The following is a 20,412-nucleotide window of genomic DNA, read 5'->3' as shown; positions in this document are numbered from 1 at the left end:
CCATTGCTCTAGAGTTGGAAATGACTCAGACACCATCAGGGGCAGCTAGGTGGTGCAATGAATGGATCAAGTGTCAGGCCCAGAGTCAGCTCCTGAGTTCAAATGCAGCCTCGGACACTTACTAGCTGTGCTACCCTGGCCAAGTCACTTAACCTATTTGCCTCAGTTTCCTCATCTATAAAATGCACTGCAGAGGAAATGGTAAACTACCGTGGTATCTTTGCCAGGAAAACCCCAAATGGGGTCATTTAGAGTCAGACATAACGGAACAACTAGCCCTTCTGTATATAAAGCTAGAATTCCTCTACAATATTCCTGACCAGTGGCCGCCCTAAGACTTCCAGGGAGGGCCATCTATCCCCTCCCCAGGAAAACCACTTCACTTTGTTCTTGGTACGTACTATATGTCATCCAGTTAAAATATAAAATATTGAAAATGTGACTTTTCTCTGAGTGATTCATTGGACAAGAATGGATCTTTGTAGATATTTCCTTTCTTGAATTCTTTCATTTGCCACGAAATGCCAAGGAACGAAAATGGAGCCCTCCTGGTAGGATGTGTGATAATTTCTCTATTGCTAAAGTTTTATTTTATTACCATTTAGGAAATTGAAAGCGTGCTACAGTATTATCTATTCTGTGTTCCCTAGCAGCCACTGCACTAAAGTAAATAGTTCTATTTGCTGTGATTACAACACATCAAAACAAGCAGGTCTCACAGATGTTTCTTTATGTGATAGCAGTAGGGCATGGCATGATTTAGGGTGGAGGGTTTGGCTCAGCCAGCCTTCCAAGAATCCGGATGGGCCTCAGAGAGCGAGGGTTAGAAGAAAGGGGAGGCACAGCCCGACAAACTCTGCAAACAGGGATGATACAGTATATAAATATACCGTCTGTTGTTAGCTACTTCTCCCCAGTGGATTTCACTCCTATCTCCCTTCAGCTGCTAATAATGCTCAACCTTCCTCCTCCACTTACCGTGTAAATGCTGTCTCTCCTTCCCGGCCTCCCATGTCCCAGAAGAACATAAGTTCCCTGAGGACAAGGATTGTTTTAGGTTTCATGTCTTGCAAACTGTAGGTGAAAGGACCAACTCGGAGATTCTCAGATTCTAATGTTTCTTGAATTCAACTGTTTCTGGGAAAGGAGGCACTTTAAATAATGGAACCACCACAAATTTTCTCATTAGACTCCTTGTTGTTCAGTCACATCTGACTCTTCCTGACCCTAGCACACGAATGCTGTCCACGGGGTTTTCCTTGGCAGAGAGACTGGAATGATTTGCCATTTCCTTCTCCGGTGGATTAAGGTAAACAGGTTAAGTGACTTGCCCAGGGTCACACAGCTTGTAAGTGCCTGAGGCTGTCTGATTTAAACTCAGATCTTTCTGACTCTATTTCCAATGCTTTATCCACTGAACAGAGGTTAAGTTACTTGGCCATAGATATTAAGTATCTGAGACTGGATTTAAACTCAGGTCTTTCTGACTCCAAGCCCTCCACTGAGCCATCTAGCTGCCCCTCTCATTAGATTACCCATCCTAAAGATGGAAAACTACAGAGCCAACTGATATTGCTTCTGTGTGGTTTTTCATAAATGCCATCTTTAATTTTTATTCTCTGCTCAAAAAACTCTCAACTTCTTGTAGAATAAAACCTAAATTCTTTAGCCTGGCATTCAAAGCCTCCCACAATCTCACAGCACCCTAATTTTTCAACCTTATTTCACATGACTTCCCTCCAGAAAGTCTATGCCACTTGTCCACTGTATACATATCTATCACACTCACATGTCCTAAGTGTTCTTGCCTTCTTTACTTTTGATCATCTCATTCATGCCCACCTAAAGCAGAATGGAAAGTGTACTGAATTGTGAGTCAGAAAACCCAGGTTTGAGCAAAACCAGGACAAGGCATCTGTACTGCCTGGAAAAGTTTTAAAATTATACCTTAATGGAGGTTTGAATCTATCCTCACAACCTAGGAGGTAAACACGATGCCTGCCACATAAGTGGTGTTTAATAATGTTTGATAAATGACTGAAAAAGGAAAAAAAATCTTTGCATCAAATATTTCTGATAAAAGTTTGAGATATGGCTATATAGTTTTGGCAATATATATCTCAATCTCTCTCAGATATATAAACATACATAAAATATATATATTCCATATATGTAAATATATATGGAATTTATATACAAGACCAAAGTCTATTACCTAATAAATAAATAAGAATAGCCAACATTTACACAGTACTTGCTTTAAGTTTTATAAAGCATTTGGCATATATTATCTCAATTCATCAAAGGTCATGAAAAGTTTTCAAATGAATTGCAAGCTATCAACACAACTCTTTGAAAAAAGTACCCTGAATCACTAATCAAAGAAATGCACATTAAGGTACCTTGGCGGTTTCACATCTACCAATTTTTGCAAAGGTGATAAAAGATGGAAATAGCCAAAGTCTGAGGAGGGATGAGAAGGTAGGCTCCCTAACATCCTACTGGCAGAATAAAGATTCAGTTGGTGAATTAGGAAATGAAGACACAACAGTCACCACTCAGAGGTGCTCACTCCTCTCTTCACATATAACTAAGGCTACAGCTGTGTCCTCATTAGCAAGAACAATGAATGAGAATAATCCCCTGAAGTGGCCGGGTGTATTCTAATTTGTAATATTTGAAGTTATAATTATATGTAAAATAGGGTAATTGGTTCCAGCCCAATGGAAATAGGCAGTATGAATTCATAGCATGGCAAACACTTCGGGGGATCCATCCTTTACAGGGATCAGGACTTATACAAAGATGTACAGGCACAAACTGGTTGATGACCCACCGCCAATCCAGCGTACATGCTAACAACCAAAGACAGATGGTTACCAACAATGACGTAAGAGACAAAGCAGATGATTGGACACAAGGCAGTAGGGGGCGCCCATGCAAGGTCTTCTTGGCTTCTTAGGCATGTCTCTCACTTTAACTCACTACTACCAGGTTCTAGTCTTAACTGCTTCTAATTAGCTAAAGCAAGTCACCACTTCTCTGGGTCCTGAGTTGACTCCTTCACTTATAAATTGAAAAGTGTGTGTCAGACAGAGAGACAGAGACAGACAGAGACAGAAAGAGAAGGGTGGGGTGGGGGAGCGGAGAAGATTCCTAAGCTCTTTGCTGGCTCTATATTCTATGATCTGCTACCTAAGTGTGGCTGACTGAGGTTACAGGGAAAAATGGTTCCCACCCCTTTACTTTGCCCAACTTTGTCTCTTCCCTCCCCGATTCTTTTTTGGGGGAGGGGCAACTCCATTCCCGGTTGCAGAAGGCTGAGGAACCCTGAGAGTTAGAAGAAAAGCTATCTGACATCCATGGGCAGCTAATCTTGCCCATTTCTTTATCCTGCCTACCTTACACAAGAGGCCCAGAGCCAGGGAGGCCAGAAAATTATGAGAACTAGACTTCAATTACAAATCAATCTCTTGGCCTGAAACATGAATATCTTTGTTTTCAAGCAAGGTGGCTTTTTGAGACGTTGCCTTTTGTAATGCTTTTAAAAGTCCACTTAAAACCCATATTAAAAACAAGCATTTGCTAGCATCTTTCCTTTCTCCCCACCCCTTTTCCTTTCCCCTACCAAGATCTTCATTATGCTGAATAAATAATGGGGCCGATAAGTACAGGGCACTTCAGGGCCCTGCCCAATTCTCGAACTCCTCAGTGTCCTGGTGACTTTTATTAATCCTTTTCTGTTGATGTAATGTAAAACTGAACTTTGTTCTAAGTATACCCTAGACTTTAAATGAGGGGTAGAGCTGAGCCTTTCCATGTGTTCGCATAATTATGTCTTAAGTCCTAAACTGTTGCCTTTTGCACATGGGGCTTTGAATGCTTGTCTCCTCGGTGTCTAAATGAGCAGCAGTCAACCCCCAGCCACACTAATGACAACCTTGTTAAATATGAACTAGCATGCAATTACTCTAGTTGCAAACATAGGAAACCCCCAAGTTTGAGGAGGCTTGAAAAAAACCAACAAAACAGAAATAGAACTCTATGCAGAGTTGGGGGGGTGCAAGGAGGTGAGGGGTTTTAGAAAGGATTTTGTTAGAGCACCACTGTATACAGAACCAATTGATCAGTAAACATTTATTGTATGCCAGGCACAGTACTAAGCCAATGACTTCTGAATCCCAGAACCAAAGAGGTTTGAAATAAACAAGAGGGGTCAGTGATAGAATGAACAGAGGGTGTCACTGTGGTAAATAAGGACCTAACAGGGAGAAAAAGGGGAAGGAAGATTATTGGAAGTTCCCTTTCTAAATCCCAAACTCTTTTTTCAGATCTATGCCAATGTATAATAATAATATCCAGTATATATTTTACAATTCACAAAGTACTTTGCATGTTTTATCTCATAACAACCCTATGAGGCAGGTACTATTATTATGGCCATTTTATAGATGAGGAAACGGAGGCCAAGATAAGTTAAGGAACTTGCCCAAGGCCACACAGCTATTCAACAAAGTTTGAGGAAGGATTCAACCTCAGGTTTTCCTGACTCCCAAGTTCAATGCTAAATCTATTGTCACCTAATTGTCACCATGCTTGTGACAGGTTAAGAGTTAACCAAAAGATCTGGTGAGCCTCAAGTCTCCACAGCTCAGGAAGGGGACCCCAGAAGGTACCTTCTAGACCTAAAGTTCTATGATTGATGAACCAGCAGTCCCCAGGTCTCACTTGGACATCTGGAAGGCAAACAAGAAGTTTAAACAATTAAATCTTTTGGTTATGTCTGACTGGACATGGCTGGCAGAGTTTGAGGAGAGAAACCCTCCGGCTCCCAAGCTTGCCTAGGAAGGATGCTGTGCCAGGAGGAATCTCTGCCGGCTTCCCACCTAGAGGGCTGCAGATTAACTGGGCAAATCACAAAATGCAAGCCTGTCCCTGATGCAGCGGGAAAAACCACACATATGAAAGAGGCAAAGCGAGAAGCTGGAGCAAAATCCAGGCTCTCCTATGGCTACCTCTAAACGTCCCTTCCCGGCTCTAAATTGATGATTCTATAGGGATCCCAGACCCATACTATACACCTAATACACAAAGCACTTAACATGTATAAGGCATAGTGACCAGGGCTGAGTATAGAAAAGCAAAATGAAAACAGGTTCATGCCCTCAAGGAATTTACATTTTAAACAAATCATAACACAATATTCATCAAAACAGACCTGTAGGCCAGGGGCAGCTGGGTGGTGCAGTGGATAAAGTGCCAGGTCTGGAGTCAGGAAAAGCTAGGTTCAAATCCAGGCTCAGACACTTACTGGCTGTGTGACCTTGGGCAAATCACTTAACCCTGTTTGCCTCAGTTTCCTCATTGGGAAAACAAGCTGGAGAAGGAAATGGTAAACCACTCCAGTATCATTGCCAAGAAAACCCCTAAGAGGGGTCATAAAGAATGGGCACATCTCAACAACAACAAGCATGCAACCCAGCTGAGCCTCCCAGACAATGCAGGCTGGCCTAGAGGAAATGAGTCAGAGAATCTGCTCCTTACTACCTGTGTGAACTTAGACAAGCTATGTCCTATCTCAGAGCCTCAGTTTCCTTATCTGTAACATTGGAGGGTCGCCCCGAGTCCAGACTAGCAGACTGCCAACTTCTGTTCTTTAATCCTGTGAGCAGCAATATCTTTTATAAACCTGGGGCAGCCCCATCCAAGCTGCCTCCTGTGGCCAAAGTGCGGCCCGCCTGCTCTTTGTACAGCTTTCAGAGCCAGCTACACTGATATTGCAGGGCAGATCCCAGGGCCTGACATTCTTGGAATGAGTTTTACTCCCAACAACTGTGAAGAGGGGAGGGTGAGGTCCTTGAGCCAGCCTGGGAGAGCAAATAAAGGAGTTGGCTAGCTAACCCACAAGGGAGGGCTGATTTTATCTGATTAACCCATAATTACCTACTCTCACCAAGCACAGAGCAGGGTCCTCAGGGAGAAGCAGGGAGCTGGCAACAGGCCCTCAGCTAGGCAAGTTCCGGAATAATGGGGGAGAAAATTGTGTGTGTGTGTGTGTGTGTGTGTGTGTGTGTGTGTGTGTGTGTGTGTGTGTGTGTGTGTGCGCGCGCGCGCGCGTGTGGCTGTTGTGGGCTAACAGAGGGGAGACACTTCCATGTCAGGAAGCAGCTCCCAAAGGATCAGTGGGACACTTCCCACTATAGATGGAGATCAATCAGGGGATATCCCTATCCTTATCCCTTAATCTATCCCCATTTTTATTTACTGCAAAGACATCACAATAGCTAATATTTATATAGTGCTTTAAGGTTTGCAAATCACTGTATATGTGTAACCCAGGGCTCAAGTGTGATTTTTTTTTTTTTACATAAAATTCTAGCATTTGCATGGCACTTCAAAGTTTCCAATGTGCTTTACAAATATTATCTCCTTTGATCCTTGTAACAACCTGTGAGAGAGGTACTAGTAGTATCCCCATTTTACAGATGAGGAAACTGAGTCAGGCAGTGGCTAAATGACCTGCCCAGGGTCACACAGCTAGTGTATAAAGCTGGATCCAAACTCAGGTCTTCCTGACTCTAGGTCCAACATTCTAGGCATAGGGCGTAAATATATTCTCATTTGAGTACAATAAATTGAACTTAAAAGTAATAAATACTTATTGGGTACCTACTAGGAAATGCAAGGTATAAGAAGTTGAATAAAATAATCCCTACATAATTGGGAAGACAAGACCTACACTTATAACAGCAGAGTGTTAAGGGCCACATTGAGTGTGGCAGGGGTACAAAGGTGGGCCAAAGTGGTCAATCTTCTGTATCTGTAACTGTACCATCTCCGTCCTCACCAGTCTACCCCCTGGCTTGGTCATGAGCCCCTGAGGAGCCAGGTAGATAGCTTCCTTATGAGACAGGGCACTCTACCCAGTCCAACAAGCTACACAGCCTATATGAAAAGGAGACATGCCAGCTTGAAGAAGAATGACTCCCATTTATACAGCCCTGGAAACTGGGGGGCCACAGAGGTTCAAGAGGCTTGCTCAGTGTCACTCAGTGGGGCAGGTAGTGATGGAGCCGGCCCTATGTCTCAGATGCCATAATTTCCAGTTCAGGGTTCTCCCACCAAAACTAACTGGAAAGGCACATAAAATGATCTGACCTACCAGTCTGTTCTGATGGCCTTCTACTCTGGAGCCCTCTCTTAACATAATAGTTTTCTGAGGGAGTGGAAAAGGGGTATCATTTATGGAATAAACATTCCTCCTTCAGGAATTGTGATGGTACCTTCAGAAGAAACATGGGCAATAAGAAATCAGCACAGCCGGCCCCCTCTTCCCCAGGCAGAAGGGGACAAAAGGTCACACCTGAACTGGCAGTCACTGGGCATTAGCCAGTAATATCTAAGCTTCTGATGTATTTTCCCTGGGGCTCCCTTATGAGATTGGGGCCCCACGAGGACTCTGTGAATGAAAGGGTAAAATGGTAAATATGAAGCTGAAATATGTATGTGGAAGAGGGAGGACAACTGGTTACAGAATACCCTGAAAAGGTTTTCTTTTGTTTTTACTCGGCTCTTTGAAAGCAGAATTCCTACTCTGGTTCCTCCAGTTCAAAGTGACTTAAGTGGCTAAACAAGAGATTGTGTTTACTTTATGTCTGAGGAGCTCAAAGTCCCTTAAGGGCCTCCTCATATCCTTTAGAGATCTGGGGTAGGTAGAATGAGAGGTAGAACTCAGAAGCCAGGAAAGCCTGGGTCCGGTTCCTGCCTCCATGTGACCAGGCCCAAATTATTTTACTTTCTCTGGGCCTCAGTTTCCTCACATGCAAAATTGAGATAACATCAGTAGTACCAACTTGGCAGGTTTGTTTTTCGAATCATTGGTGTAGAACCTCGAGCTGGAAGGGACCTAAAATGACACAAAGTCCAATGCCCTCATTTTATGGCTAAGGAAGCTGTGAGCCAGAGAAACGCTGACTGACCCAGTATCACATCACACGCAGGAGCTGAACTCACACCCTCTGACTCCAGAGACAGCCCCCTTTCCACCATCCTTGAAGATTAAGTGCTACCCTATGAGTCAACTGTTTATATTTATAACAGATACCCAGAGAGTTTTGGCTTCTTAGTCACTGTCAAACAGTTAAGGAAATAGCAAAGTTAAAAAAGAAAGCCAGTCCTTCCAACTAATTTTCTTTCATAAATTCTGCCCCACCTACAAGCCACAATTTAATATACTGTAAAGACACAACAAAATCCACCTATATGACGCCCCCAGTATTTCCACCTAGGGAATCCAAAATGAAAAATACCAAATTCTAGAGATAGAAGGGGTTTTAGGAAGTGTGTGACACAACCCCCTCACTTTATAGATGAGTAAGTTAAGATTCAAGAGAATTTAGTGAACCAGGGGTGGGGAACCTACAGCCTTGGGGCCACTTGTGGCCCTTTAGGTCTTTGGGTTCAGCTTTTTGACTGAGTGCAAGTTTTACAGAACAAATCCTTTTATTAAGGGGATTTGTTCTGTGATGTTTGGATTCAGTCAAAGGGCCACACTTGAGGACCTAGAGAGCCACATGTGGCCTCAAGGTTGCAGGTTCCCCATTCCTGGTTTAGTTCATCTGCCCAAGGTCACACAGCAAATCCAGGATGAGAATATATGTCTTCTGATTCCTAATCCAATGTCCCTTCATTATAACAGGCTGACACCCATCTAATTGACGTTCAACTGAAGAATGAACTAGGGCAAAACTAGCTGAAACAGTAAAGAGCATTTTTATATTTTAAAGCATTGGGAACATTTCCAAAAATGTGTCTTTGCATTGTCTTTCCCAGCATAGTAGCAGTCCTCTAGAACTGAATGTAGACTCTGCCCTATTCCGGCCCAGCAATATGACAGAAGGTGATCTGTACTGAACTGCATTGGCTGGAACAGAGGTAGTAGACCCAGCAAAAGCTGTAGGTGCTGGAGTGACCAAGAGCAATCACCAGTCATTGCTTTGTCCTTTATTTATTTCACTCATGCCCCATTCTTTGAAACCAGCGCTTAGGATTTTCTTGGTAGAGATACCAAGTGGTTTGCCATTTTCTTCTCCAGCTCATTTTGTAGATGAGGAAACTGAAGCAAACAGGGTTAAGTGACTTGCCCAGGGTTACATAGCTAATAAGTGTCTGAGGCTAGATTTGAATTCAGGGCTACAGACCCAGTGCTGTACCCATTGTACCACCATTGGATGCCCCAGCATTTATACAACACTTTTGGGAAACTGAGGCAAGCAGAGGTTAAGTGACTTCTTAACCAGGGTCACACAGCTAATAAGTGTCTGAGGCTAGATTTGAACTCAGGTCTTCCTGACTCTAGGTCTGGTGCCCTATCCACTGAGCCACCTAGCTTTCCATCAGCTATTGCTAATAACCATATTTCAAACACAAATGCACATACCCTCCTCCCACAACACCTCTGAAAACCTCCTGATCAATTTACTCTCTCACTGTCTCCTAACAATTCTCCAAATATGATAGGCATGTTTGCACATCCCAGTTATCCCAGGTCAGAAGAAGGCATATGCGTTGGCTTTCTACCTCAGGTGTTCTAGTCTACAAAGGGAATCACAAAATCTAAGCCTTCCCAGTCCTTAAAACCCAGTCAATGCCAGGCTTTTGGATCACCCCAATTCTAACTCTGGATACCACGGAGACTTGCAAAGAAGCTAGTGGAGAAAGGCAAAGGGGAGTGACAATGGAGAAGCTGCTAAATGCCCTGTCCCTCTCCCTCCAAGCCCCTTCCTCCCCATGCATGAATGTAAAAAATTCAACAGGAATTAAAAAACTGGAATTAAAAAAAACAGGAATTAAAAAATGGAGTTTTTTTTAAAGGGCCTCTGAAAACAGAGGTTTAAAAAATAGAACATCGTAAAGGAATAGAGAAGGGAGAATTGTAACTGCATCAGCATGGTAGACAGCTGATCTTAACACAGACAGAATGATGAAGAAATATTTACCAACAATCAAAAAATATTTATTGAGCATGTCTGGTGTCTGAGACATGGGGCTAGTTCCATGGCCTTGCCAAGGAAAGGGGCCTTTCTTTTAGGAAAGGATGTGTATAAAATGGTGCTTGGGACACTGACTCTGAGCATGGACCAGTGTTAAATACAGGTGCAATGGTGCTTTCACAGGTGTCAAACACATGGCTAGCAAATGGATGAAAATATAGTTGGGAAACATTTAACATAATACATAAAAATATAACAGAATACAGGTAATGTTAATATTTGGTTTTCTAAGTCATTATGAGGCTGCAAGAATCAAAGTGTAAGATTTAGTGGCCCCATTTCTATTCTCTGACAGCACTGATTTAATTGAACAGAATTATCTGAGTTGAGCAGAAAAAAAAAATAAGCCTTGCTTGCACAAGGTGAGACAATAAATCTTCACAGGAAAATAGAAAGGTGAAATCATCATCCCAAAGGCGGGAAATGCTTTCCTTTAGATTTCCTAATTATATCAAAGATAAAGAGATATACTACGGGCATCAAAAATTACTATAATTGCCCAAATTCCTGATTTTAGTTTTTACGTGGGAGAAAATTTTGAAAAGATTCTTGCAAGGTCATTAGGAAGAAATTATTTTCCCAACTGGTCATCTGCTTGGCTTTGCTGCTCTAAAGGTTCACCTGAAAAACAGAGGGAAGGATGCCAATGTACCATGTCTAGCATGGGCCTTCTGCTATCTATCCCATTTCCCCATGACATATCCCAGTATAGTAAGTCTAACAATGATTATGATGGGTATTAGAAGATCAAGAAATGCCCTTCAGCAAAAGTATAGATATATAACCTGCAAAATCCATCTGCCTTCAGAGACCTCCTCATCCTGGAACATCCACCCACCCTACTGACCTCCTTCTCCCATGGTCGAGTTCCTCCTGGCACTTTCATTTGGGGGAAGGGCCAGGCTAGCCAACCTTCCTTCTTCTCTTGGCTCTGCTTCTGACTTTCTGGACTTCAATACAATGACCCTGTAAGGGTGCCTCTCCTTCCCACCCCCTTCAGCTCTCTCTGCCATGCCATCTTCCCCTATTAGACTAGATAGAATACCTTGAGGGCAGGGGCTTTCTTTCTTGTTTGGTTGTAATTGTATCCCCAGTGAATAGCATGCACTCAGTAAATGCTTTCCCCCCTGCCTTAATAGCATGTTCTCTCAGTCTTTAAAAACATGATTACAGTTCTTTTTAAAAAATTTATTAAAAAACACTTTTCAAAATTATAACTATTAAGTAGAACAAAGTATATGGTTTTCTTAAAACGCGATACCCTGGGGGGATGAAAAGATCAATATTTTAAAAATCTGACAGATTACCAGTCTTGGAATCTGGGGCAAGTGGATTTACCTTTCCTTCCTTTATTTATTCAAGCAGATGACAAGGGTTATCAATATGCAGTTCATAAGAGACAAAAGTCAACAAAGTTCTATGTCACGTGTGTTCCTCTATTGGTGCCAGACTCCCCATACTCTGCCCAAGAGACCCAAGTAAACCTCCTGGGGCAATTCAAGTTTATTAGGTTCTACAACTTGAGGTCAAGGAACTCTGCTAATCTAGTTCCTTAAAAAAACAAACAAAAACAACCAACAAAACAAAAACCCAACAACCTTGAACCACAGAATTTTATCCAATAAAAGTGCCCTGCCCCATTCAATTCAGTTGAATTCTGCCAAAGACAGACAGACAGGGTAGCACAGTGGATTGACAAACTATCCCTAACTTACTAACACTCTCTCCAGCAAAGTGAATTAACTTCCTAGTATTCTAGGCATCTGTCTCTAAGATTGTAAGAAGAGGAAATGCTCAGGTGTGACTGCCACGGAAGTTTATCACCAGTGAGTTTCCCACACCAAGGAAAATTAACCGTGCTATCTCTACCTGGGTCCTCAGTTATTAGGATGAGATTTTAGAACAATATGCTAGATACGGATTGGGTAAAAGCCTAAGAAGGCAGCTTCATGTGTCTTCTGAGATAAGCAAGTCACCTCATGTTCATTCATTCATTAACTCAACAAATGTGGGAGAAAAACCAATAAATGAATATGCACACACACACATTTATCCATACACATACATATATCCACATTCACATATTCATATATATCCTTATCCATACATACACCCATATGTATATACCCATATAGACCCATACATACATAAAAAATATAAGACCAGTGACTTGGTTCTAGGGAAACCTTACTTTTGACTACAAGGATAAAAATGCAGAAAGATCATTATTACTTCCAGACTAAAATTTGCAAGAGTGAAAATACAAGGCAAACAATTTCTTCTAAGAACTGTGACTTCTTGCTTTTTCTCTGTAGCTTTAAGCACTTGAAATTCATCTGCTTCTAGCGGGAGAAACAGGATAACCTCTCTAGCCTGACACAGTAGTCTGGGACAGCAGGGTCTTTAGAACGCCTGTCATTACCCTATCGCCTCACAGAGTTTGCAGCCATTATCAGGGCAAGTGGTGACGTCTGAGCTGCCAAGAAACCGCTGAGTGAGCACTTCTCTCCCATAAATGAACATGTTCAACTCAGATTGCCCTCATCCAGCTAATGGGGAGGTTCATGCTCTAAGAACGGATTTCTAAGAGGGATCTTTCCCTCACTAATTCATCATTGCATCAGCAAGGCTGCCTGGTTTTACTTTTTAGTTTTTAGGTAAAATAGACACTTCAATTACACACTGAGTTCTCTCTGAGCTCAAATACCCAGCATTATAGTATTAGAATGATCCTTCTCAAATGACTGATTCCATCCATCTGAAATAAACCATAATATGAAAAAAAATTTCTGTACAAGCTCTGTTCTTTTCCCATTTTGCAGGCTGAGACAGACGGGTTAATTTTTTTGTTAGGCTGCCTTCCTACCTGGGTCAGAATGATACTGCCAAAAAAGTGGTTTTCAGGCCCCCTTTTGGGTAGCTGGGACAAAAGGCTGTGTTGTGTGTGTGTCCATTCAACTCAAGCAGAGTTTCAGCAAAGTAGCACCTCTTCCTCCCATGGTTTGGGATTCTATGAGTGGCAATGGTTAGTACAGAACACCCATTACTCTACAGAAATGGGTTAGATGAGCATTCAGATGACTGGCAGCCCAGCCAACTCCTTGATCATAAAAGGTGCAGCTGCTTCCAGATCCTTGTCTTCTATCAGTACTCCCTTCCCATCTCATCTCCTCACTTCCACCACCATGTGCCAAAAAACAAGATGCACAAGGCTCTACATGCCTCTGACATGCTTCAGCTGTTACCTAGGTAATAAACAAAGGCATTGCCATACCCAACACTTTATATGTTCACTGTAAATCCTAATGGGCTTCTAGGAATAGCTTTCCACATGAACTTGCCCAACTACTATAGCAAAACTTCTAGGTAAAGCCCTGGAGGGTTTTCCCACTTACCCAGGGACCACAAAAGTATACTTACCAAGACCAATTGAGAAAAAGCAAAAACAAATATGGCAAATAGTTGGGAGAGACCTAAGGGTTTGAACGTGACATGTGAAAGCTTCATAAGGAGGGACCTCTTGGGAGAATTTCAAAGTATTTTTGCAACAAGTTTTAAATTTCCTCATACACATGCACAAAGCCAGGAGGGCGGGGGTGAAGGCAGGGAGGTTTTAGGAAGCCAACTTTTGTCTGTTCCATTTCCAGCCCTGCCAAGTCTGAGAAAGTTGGGAGGGTGCCTCACATTCTGGATGGGATTTCAGGAAGTTAGTGATCTCCCTCTTGTGATGGAAGATTTTGGTGTAAACTTTTTTTTTTTTTAATGAGATCATCCAACCACTCCATCCATGTTGCATGAGTGCTCATGTTCTATGTATTGGTTCTCCTGTTATATGCATGTTTTATGCACACCCTACCCTCCCCCCCCCCCGCCTTGTTTTTCCACGTGCACGTCGGCCAAATGAAACAAAAAAGCAAGGATCCCACAGGGAATAGAGAAGAGACCCAGTACTCCAGGCCAGAGAGTCGGCGTGGGCTCTGTTCTCTAGGTGCAGGAGAGAGCAGGATGTTAAAATGTGCAAGGATCCCAAAGGGAATGCGGAGTAGACCCAGGGCTCCAGCCCAGAGAGTGGCCAGGGGATGGAAGAGGACACAAAGTGGGTGACGCCCCCCAGGTACTCACCGGGACCTCTGAAGCTGCTCGAAGGCGCCCACCTGCCCCGACTGCTCGAGACAGCAATAGTTCTGCGAGGTCTGTCTGGAGAAGGAGATGGGCAGGATTCCCTGAGTGAAGGAGTTGAGGCGGCTCCGGCTGCCGCTTCCACTCCCCGGTGTCCCGGAGCCCAAGAAGGTGGCCGCCGGCACCTGCACCGGGGCAAAGGCATCGTCTTCCTCCAACTCCTCCTCCCCTCCCTCCCCCGGCCCGTCACGCTGCTGCTGCAGCTGTGGCTGCAGGAGCGGAGGGGGAGGTGGCTGCCGGCTAGCCTGGGACTGCTCCCCCGATGCCCGGTCTGCACTCAGGGGACTCATGAGCCCCCGGGCACCCCCGCAGTGGGGCGCTGCTGCCGTGGGATAGCAGCCCAGCTGCTGCTGCAGCAGCGCACAGCCAGCCCCTCCAGCTGCCGCCGCGGCCGCGGGCGGGGAGAAGCTGCCCTTGTCGGCCGGCGAGAGCAGGCTGAGCCGAGCCCGCACTCCGCCGCCCGCCCCGCTCTCCTCGCCGCTGCCCCAGTCCTCGCTCTGCAGCGGGGGCCGCCCGTCCAGAGAGATGTTGGTGAGGAAGGAGAGGGCAGCCTGCCGGCGCCGCGGGTCCATGCGCTGCTTCCTGGGGGGCTCGGGCTGCTGCTGCCGCCGCTGCCCCGTGCCTGTGCCCGTGCCGCTGCCCCGGGGGCTGGCGTCGGCGGGAGCGCCGCCGCCGCTGCTGCTACTGCTGGTGGTGGGGGTGGCGGTGGTGGCCGCTGCAGCCGCCGCCGCCGCCGCCATTGTCTCCGTTTTCAGCGATGCCCCGATATAACGAGGAGGCGCGGAAGGGCTAAGCTAGGGAGGGACGAGCGGGGCCGGCGGCAGCAGCGGCGGCGGCGGTGGCAGCAGCAGCAGCAGCAGCAGCGTGCGCGGCCGCAGCTACCGCGCTCCGGCCCCCCGCGTGGCATGGCATGCGAGCCTGCCTCTGCCCCGCTCTGGCCCTGGGTGCACCGAGGGGCGGGTGGGGGGCCCTCCTCCAGGGGACTTGCGGGTGCGCTTTTTCCCTTTCCCTTAACCCTCCTTGTCCCCTCCTCTGCTCTCTCTCTCCTCTTTCTGCCGCCTCGCCTCGCTCCCTCTCTTCTCTCCTTGGCCGATGTTATTAGTATTTATAGGTGCACTCGCCCTGCGCTAACGCTACGAAGCGCTCTTTGCAATAACACTGTATCACGTGTGGGAAATGAAACCTGGGAAGAAAACAAAGCTGCAGCCAGCGACCGGCTTGGGGGGGGGGGGGAGAAGGGAGGAGGAAGGGGGGGAGGAGGAGAAAGGGGGGGGGGGGGCTTGTCTGCGCAGGGGGCGGGAAGTTTGGACAGGCTCCTCTCTCCTCCCTCTGCCCTCTCTCTCTCTCTCTCTCTCTCTCTCTCTCTCCCTCTCTCCCTCTCTCCCTCTCTCCCTCTCTCCCTCTCTCCCTCTCTCCCTCTCCCTCTCTCCTTCTCCCTGGCCCTCCTCTCTCTCCATCTCTCCCCCTCTTCTTCTCTGCTCTCTGTACCGTTCTCCCCATGGTGAGAAAGAGCATCAGAGCTCTGCACAGAATGATCCAGGTGGGTTTGTCTAAGCATATATCTTAATTAGAGTTATGTGGAGAAGTAGAGAGAGGTAAAAATCGCTCTCGGTGGCATGAGAGGATTGTTGGGTTAAGAGAATTGGTAAATGATAGAATTAATTGTCAAAGATTCATTTATGCTCCACTTTGCTACAGTTCTCCAAGGGGGAGAAACACGAACATTTTTAACAGTTACATCTCTCGACTTTGACAGATAATGGTGGAAAGAGAACTGAATTTGGAGTCAGAGTCCAAATCCTGCCTGTGCTGTTCTGTCTATCTCTGTGGCCTGGGAAAGTAATTTCCCCAAATCCTTAGTCTTCTTCATCTATAAAACGAAGAGGTTGGTCTCAAGTCTCTTCCAGCTCCAAAACTTGTGAGTGTAATTGACATGTGGCAACTAAGCATCTTTGACCCCCATTTTAGGCAATTGAATCACACTGCCCCCACCACTTTTTATCTTATGATCTGTTTTCCTTGTTTATGAAAGGTTGGATAATAGACTGATCAAGGCCTTGGTGGATCGAGCTCTTAGATAAGTGCATATCTTAGAGATGCATAATACTCAAACCAATGACAGAGTTCATTTGCAAATTCCCACTGAATGAAAAATGAGTATTTTTCACATCTCTGGAGCCAAGGCTCTGGGACGGAATAATCCTTGGGGCCTCTTTACTGCCTGCTAATGTTCTTTTCTCCCTTCTTTAAGGATTGACATAAAATACTTTATGATCCTTTCTGGAAACTCACCTCCCTCAAGTTAAGTGACTATGGTTATGGAAATATATACCAGAGCTGGGGTTTGAATCTGTGTCTCCTAGCACCAAATCTAGATTCCCTCATCACCAAACCCTGCTGTCTCTATTCCCCTTTCTTTTACGTAGTTGCTTTTCTGATAGAATGGTAGCTTAAGTAAATTATCATCCCCAATTTACAGAAAAAGAAACTGATTCAAAGATGAAGTGAGTGGTGGATCAGGCGTCACAGTGTTGGTGTCCGACGCAAAAGCAGTAAGGCTCCTTTTTGCCCTTGAAATTCATCCATTCATTCAGCTCATTATTTTGCATTTCTTGATTGTAATGTCCTTTACTAGTCATAAACACCAGGGGAAGAATCCAAGTACCGTAACATAGAATCCAGTTCATGGCCTCTTGGAGTTTTCTTATCGAATCTTGAGTGATCTGTCTAAAGGCAACAAACTGCACCTGCCAGGGCCATCATTCAGAAGTTAGTCACCTGAAGATGGATACTCATGCTTTGGTATGATATGGATGACTTACAAAAAGGCCATCAGCTGACAAGTTTCTCAGGCTCACTGTGTTGAACTTTGTGACAGTCAAGAAACCTCACTATACTTTTCTTAGAAACAAAATGTTTTGAGATCCGGGATTAAATTTAATGAAAGGTTTAAATTGAGCCCTGCAGCTAATCGGTCACTTTACATTGAAATTCCACTCCATTTCAAGTTCAGGAAAGTAAACTGAGTAATGGAGAAGGAATACACCACCAGTCCTGAAACTGGCAGCCAGTGAGAAGTGTGGCTTCAAGTTACATTTGCCAAAGACAAACAGTACGTTACACATGGCCCATCCAGGGTCATAGGTTGTAGGCAAATAAAAGGCACTTTTTAAAAATGAATTTTGCCAACTTTTTTATGCTTAAAAAAAAAGCAACAAACCAAAACAATATGGAAAGTGGAGTCTTTTTCCCTTGCATAAGCAGACTAATTATTCAGCAGCCTGATCCCATGCACTGGTGACCATGATCTATGCAGTTTAGTTAGGAATTCAATTAGTCTGCTTAAGTAACTGCCTTGAAAATTTCAAGGTGCTTATTACAGCTAACTTAATTTACATGACCACTGGCCATCAAATGCAAGGTCACAGAATTACTAAGTGAATGAGTTTAACTTTTTTGCTTATTAGCCTCAAGCTTGCCAGTTTCCATTTTTGTTTAAACATCTGTCTCACTTTTCCCTGTTGATAGATTCTGAAGAATGTTTCTGGGGCTAACAGGATAGAGGGGAAAGGCTCTTTTAGTTAAAAAAAATGGTTGGGGGAAATTTTAAATACACCACTGTATTTGTCCTAAATTAAATTATTCATTTGTATCTCAATTTGACTTATTTAAAATTTCAGTTTGGTTCCATATTGATTCAGTCAACAAATGACTAATTGAATCTTTTATATGGCATGTAATAGATCTGCCATACCTCTGTCCAAGGCTGTAGGGTCATTTTTTAAATTTATAAGAGGGTGGACACTGGAATCTTAAGCAATATCTGATTAGGGGCCCAAATGGTTGACATAGATGATAATAAGTATGAGTTCATAAAAAAGAGACTTTCGGTAGTAGCTAAAACATTAGGAAAAACATAGGTATAGTGGGGCTTGTGTTCAGAAGTATGATTTGGATTTGAATATGTATAGACCGGGGACTCTTAACCTTTTTTGGGGGTCATGGATCCTTTAGGCAGTTCAGTGAAGTCTATGAACCCTTCTCAGAATAATATTCTGAAATGCATAAAATACAAAAGATTATAAAGGGAATTAATTATATTGAAATACAGTTATCAAAATATTTCAGAAAACAGGTTATTCCTGTTAATATTCCAGGTTAAGAACTTCTGGTTCAAAGGACAGGAAAAGACAGTTTAGAAAGACAGAATTGCATAGTCCTGGTGGGTCATTTGCAAAGAGAAATATAACTTATATAAACCTTTCAGGCTGCCTTTTTTTTCCCCTACAAACTTGTTTTCTGTTCTGTGCTATCCCTTGTGTGCATCCAAAGAAAACATTTTGATGATTTTGACTCACTTGACTGGCAGAATGGGGGAAGTGGAGTACAAAATTGATCAACTTTCTTTTTTGACTAATAACTGACCTGACAGACAAAAAAATCAAGGGATAAAACTCAGAAAACCTAAGGAAACTTTTGGAGGCAAGAGGCTAACACACATCCAAAGTCAGCTTTAAAAAAAAACAACAGAGAATTGCACTTTAGATGGACAGAAGTCAGTCAGTTATAACGCATTAGAGTGCTGGGCCTGGAGTCAGGAAGACCTGAGTTCAAATGTAACTTCAGACACTTACTAGCTGTGTGACCCTCGGCAAGTCACTTAACCTTGTTTGCCTCAGTTTCCTCATTTGTAAAATGAACTGGAGAAGGCAGTGGTAAACCACTCCAGTATCTCTGCCAAGAAAACCCCAAGTGGGGTCATGAAGACTCAGAAAAGACTGAAAATGACTGAAGACAATAAATATTAATAACACCTACTACATTCCAGGTACTGTGTTTATCACTGGGTGTAGAAAGAAGGGCAAAAGAAAGTCCCTGATCTCCAGTAACTCACAGTCTAATGGGGGAGACAATATGCAAAGAGCTATATACATACAAGATATTTTGTTGTTCGTTTCAGTAGCATCCAACTTCATGGCCCCATATGGGTTTTCTTGGCAAAAATACTGGAGTGATTTGCCATTTCCTTCTCCAGTACCAGATATAAATAGGCTAAATTGGAAGTAATCAGAAGAAAAAAAGCACTAGCATTGAGGGGCATCGGGAAATCCTTCTTTTAGAGGCACTAAGAATATGAACTGTCAGTGTTGGTCCAGAAAGTTGAGTTACACTAAACAGGTTCTTTGGGTGCTGTTGGTATACCAGAAGCATTCATATCAATTCAGAGAAGTAGGGAGTGGAAAGGTTAGCCCAGATCAACCTAGTCATGAAATGGTGAAACTAAAAGACATCTGGTCCATTCCCTCATTTTACAGATGTGTTGATGTGAAGTCACAAGACTGATGAGTAGAAAAAACCAGGACTAGAGACTGCCTCTCCTGACTGCCACTCAGTCTGCTTCCACTGTCTCCTGTCACTCACCTCATCTAAGTAGTCCCAATTCCTTCAGGTTTCTAAGTTCCATTGAAAAAAGGAAGCAAGCTTTCTCGCTTCCTGGCCATCTTGGCAGCAGGTCTTTGGCTGAGGGTCTTCCCACGCCACAGGCAGGAAGATGGTGGCTGAAAAGAAGAGGAAAAAGTTGCTAGAGTCCATCAACTGGAAGTTCCAGCTAGTCGTGAAAAGCTGCAAATACGTGCTAGGCTACAAACAGACCCTGAAAAAGCTCAGACAAAGCAAAGCCAAATGGGTCATCTTAGCCAACAGCCTTGAGGAAATCAGAGATCAAATATTACGCTATGTTGGCCAGAACTGGTGTGATCACCACAGTGGCAATAACATTGAATTGGGTACAGCATGTGGGAAGTACTAGGAAGTACTACAGAGTATGTACACTGGCTATCATTGATCCTGGTGATTCTGATATCATTAGAAGCATGCTAGAACAGACCAGTGAAAAGTAAACTGTATAAAAGTATTTTTTAATAAACCAGGCCAAAATTGTTTAAAAAAAAAAAAAGGAACCAAGAGATGGCACATTTTGGTGACGAAGCAGTTCTTCAATTGAGTATCACAAAATAAAAGAGGAAGTTAGCTGTCCAATCCTAAAATGCCTCAAGCTAAATAAGGAGACACTTGATACAATTATCCCTTCCACAGGTTAGGGGCATCTGGAAAGTTCTTGCAAAATTTTTTGGCCATACCTTTGTACCAGAGAAGTCTATTATTATGGTGTGTGTGTGTG

General features: G+C 43.8%; 1 protein-coding gene and 1 pseudogene across 2 annotated transcripts in view; one reads left to right on the top strand and one right to left on the bottom strand.

The window, feature by feature from the left end:
• The window catches only part of CABLES1 (Cdk5 and Abl enzyme substrate 1), a 161,042-nt gene extending 146,029 nt beyond the window's left edge, over positions 1–15,013 (bottom strand). The window contains exon 1 of one of the 2 annotated variants that reach the window (XM_069099778.1): positions 14,175–15,013. In XM_069099778.1, coding sequence (XP_068955879.1) covers positions 14,175–14,971 — 797 coding nt within the window. In that variant the 5' untranslated portion in view covers positions 14,972–15,013. The remainder of the gene's footprint in view (positions 1–14,174) is intronic. The other variant, XM_069099777.1, reaches the window with a different exon arrangement.
• On the top strand, positions 14,628–20,295 carry LOC138170448 (large ribosomal subunit protein eL30 pseudogene; annotated as a pseudogene).
• The last annotated feature ends 117 nt before the right edge of the window (positions 20,296–20,412 follow it).

This window comes from Petaurus breviceps, unplaced genomic scaffold (genome assembly GCF_028583685.1).
Source record: "Petaurus breviceps papuanus isolate PSGF00001 unplaced genomic scaffold, PetGlider_PUasm1.0 38, whole genome shotgun sequence".
Lineage (NCBI taxonomy): Eukaryota > Metazoa > Chordata > Mammalia > Diprotodontia > Petauridae > Petaurus > Petaurus breviceps.
The sequence above is the reverse complement of the archived record's forward strand: the minus strand, read 5'-3'. Positions and strand labels throughout refer to the sequence as shown.